The sequence below is a fragment of the Antrostomus carolinensis genome, unplaced genomic scaffold, assembly GCF_000700745.2.
Source record: "Antrostomus carolinensis isolate BGI_N321 unplaced genomic scaffold, ASM70074v2 scaffold8833, whole genome shotgun sequence".
In the NCBI taxonomy this organism is placed as follows: Eukaryota; Metazoa; Chordata; class Aves; order Caprimulgiformes; family Caprimulgidae; genus Antrostomus; species Antrostomus carolinensis.
This window is the reverse complement of record NW_010304403.1, coordinates 1-2,912: the sequence shown is the minus strand read 5'-3', so window position 1 is coordinate 2,912 and position 2,912 is coordinate 1. Positions and strand designations below refer to the sequence as shown.

General features: G+C 36.7%; 1 protein-coding gene across 1 annotated transcript in view; it reads right to left on the bottom strand.

The window, feature by feature from the left end:
• The window catches only part of LOC104522206 (probable phospholipid-transporting ATPase IF), a gene marked incomplete at both ends in the record, with an annotated part of 9,807 nt that extends 7,081 nt beyond the window's left edge, over positions 1-2,726 (bottom strand). Inside the window, one exon of the mRNA XM_010164433.1 lies at positions 2,637-2,726. Coding sequence (XP_010162735.1) covers positions 2,637-2,726 — 90 coding nt within the window. The remainder of the gene's footprint in view (positions 1-2,636) is intronic.
• Positions 2,727-2,912: the final 186 nt, after the last annotated feature.

Sequence of the window (2,912 nt, the reverse complement as noted above, 5' to 3'; positions counted from 1 at the left end):
CCCCCAAGTTAACATGCAGTTTTTACAATGTGTGCTATTATTGCTGGCATGCCAAAAGTGCAGTGTATACACTAAAATTCTGTATGTGTGGGGGATGTTAGTGGTTCTCCTCTGCTGCAGGAAAAAACAACATGGTCAAGTGCTGTAAAGAAGATATACACAAGAACTATTCAAAACCACAGACACTGATTTGATCCACTTTACCTGAGATTTATGGCATTGCTTTGGGAACCATTAAAGAAGAAAAAAAAAATCATACATGAAGTTTACTCTGTTAAGAGTCAAGAACCTCATAGACAAAACAGATCATGCCACCCTACAACACATGCATGAGCTATTTTTTTTTCCACTGATTTTTTCCCACTGAAACACAGACAATTTATAAAACACAAAAAACCCAATCAGAACTAGCCTGCAATATTGTCAGTTCTCCAACTGTAGTACTGCAATTTCAGCTTGGCAGTAAGTTGTCCAAGAAAACTCATGCCAAAAGCATCTGATTTTTGGCTGGATAGGGTTAACCATGACATTTCTTCCATCTACACTCTCTCCTTTCTCAAAAGAGGCTGATATGCGAAAATGGAGCAAGTTTTGAGCTGGAGGAATTGTCAAGGCAGCCCACTCCTTTTGCCTCTTTCACCAGAACACCATAGCCCTTTGCCTGCTACACAGCTGGGTGTGCACCCACCACACAACTGGTGTGGAGCCTCAGGAGACCAAAATGCAGTCTGTCACCATGTTTCTGGCATGCATACGTGAGGTGAACAAGGTGGACAGGATTGTGCTACATGTTTAAACCACACAATGAGAACTTGCCCCAGCTCTGTCATTCCCAGTGGAATAAGGTGGTAATGACAGACACTGCATCTTGGTCACATGGGATTCATGTCACAGAGAAGATACCATGGTGATCAACTTTTAAAGGCACCTTTGCCTTATAAAAAGAAAAAAAAAAAAAAATTAGATATTAATGAACTTGAAAATGGGATTTGAATAAAAACAGAATTCCATTCTAACAAATGAACAAAAATGACCGCAGCTTTTCTCCTATTTAGTTTCCAAGAATACAGACATAAAGACATCTCCCATCCAATTAAGGCATCCACTTGAGTCACAAATTGAGAGAAGAACAGGGTTACACTCTGAATAGAAGTTCTGCCTTTAGATCTATATTTGTTCATGAACATCACATTTAGATATTAGTGAAGTCTAACAATTTGAAAGAAATGTGACTCTAAATTGAACTAAAGAGGTAAATTTGCATTAAGAAGAGATAAAAGCTTTAAAAATGCAACACTGTCTGTGGTTACTTTAAGTACTGTTTATGTTCAATCTCCAGCATGCGCCCAACTTCCTCATCCTACAATATGTTAAACAGCATGAAACATCTTAACAGGAATGAAAAAGTCATTAACTAGGAAGATGGGATGGGCAACACATTCTGAAAGTTAGAATTATATGACTTTAGTAACTCCCAACACAGGAATCTTCAGCATACTAGGAAGTTCATTCTTTCTAAATGTGAAAGAACAAGGGACACAGGAGGCAATGGGTTAAAAATTGCAGACCTGGCTCTGCTTACTGATCTGCACAATCAGGGACAAATCTTAAGAACTTTCCACTATTCCTGCTCTTTGTCAAATGTGGTACCATCTTTTTCAGATGCATACTGTAAATGCTGGTTAATCACTGCAGAGGGCTGTACATGTTCAAAGCATTCTATTCTATAATGAAAGAAAAGTTTGTGTACCCCAAAATCTTGCCTCTTTCTCAGGTACTAATTGGTCTTTCAAACATTATCTCTCCTTACAACCTTTCTCTCACTTAACCTGCACCTACTAAGTCTGCAATAGCTCAACAGAATTCAAGTACAATTACAGAGTTAGAGGTGCAAAGATCACACAAAACAGAGACTGTCAAACTTGTGGATGCTCTTAATTAGAAGAAATATAGTCTGCTGTAAAAACCACAGTAATATTTCTGAGCTACACTCTATCAACAACAGCACTAACTGATGTCTTCAAAATTGACAAATTGTCGATTACAGCTGTAAATTTTTATGTGTTCATTTTACCTGATCAAATTGAATTTGAGGATCTTAGAACAATAGTGTGTTGATTTACAAAAGCAAGATTCCACCTACAATGAGAATATAAACTAATTGATGCTCAGCTCAAGAGTAAGCATACTGCCCAATTTGATGCAAGTGAACATGAACGTCTGCATTTCTACACACTAGACCAAGAAGCTCTTAAAAATGTGCAGAGTAAAACTCCTGGTTTATTCAAACACCACAAATGTCCACAAAAATCAAAAAGCATATCTGGAATTTCATTACTAACTTAACAAATATAAAACTGTATTTTGAGGCAGACAATTGAGTCCCTGTGTTGGCAGTGCAATGGACTTTGAAGCTGCACACTTAAATATATTGGTATTCACGAAGATAAAACCTAAGGACAGCATTTATATTTGGACATAATTATTTTTGAAGTTATGTTATTTTCCGAGAGAAACTGGAAATGTGTTGTTTTTATAGACAGAATACATAAGTAGAGAAGTTAAATTCATAAAACAAAAGTCAGTGGCAAAATTTACAACATAAATTGCAGTTTCCTGAGTATTATTCAACTTACCTGAACCAAAAATATAATCAGAAAATAAAAGTTGGCTACTCTTCTGAACTGCTCAAATAAGTTTTTTGGAACAAAATTCCACACTGTATACTGAAGGGAAAAAAGGGAGAGAGAGAACAGTTATGACATACTGAACATTTTTTCCACGAAATTCAGTTCTGCTCCCACTAAACTCTCTTAATCGAAATCTTTTCATTTTCTATCTCCCCTCCCCAAACCTTCTGGTCTTGCCCTACTGCCACACAACTGCTGTATCCAATTTATTATTATTATTAT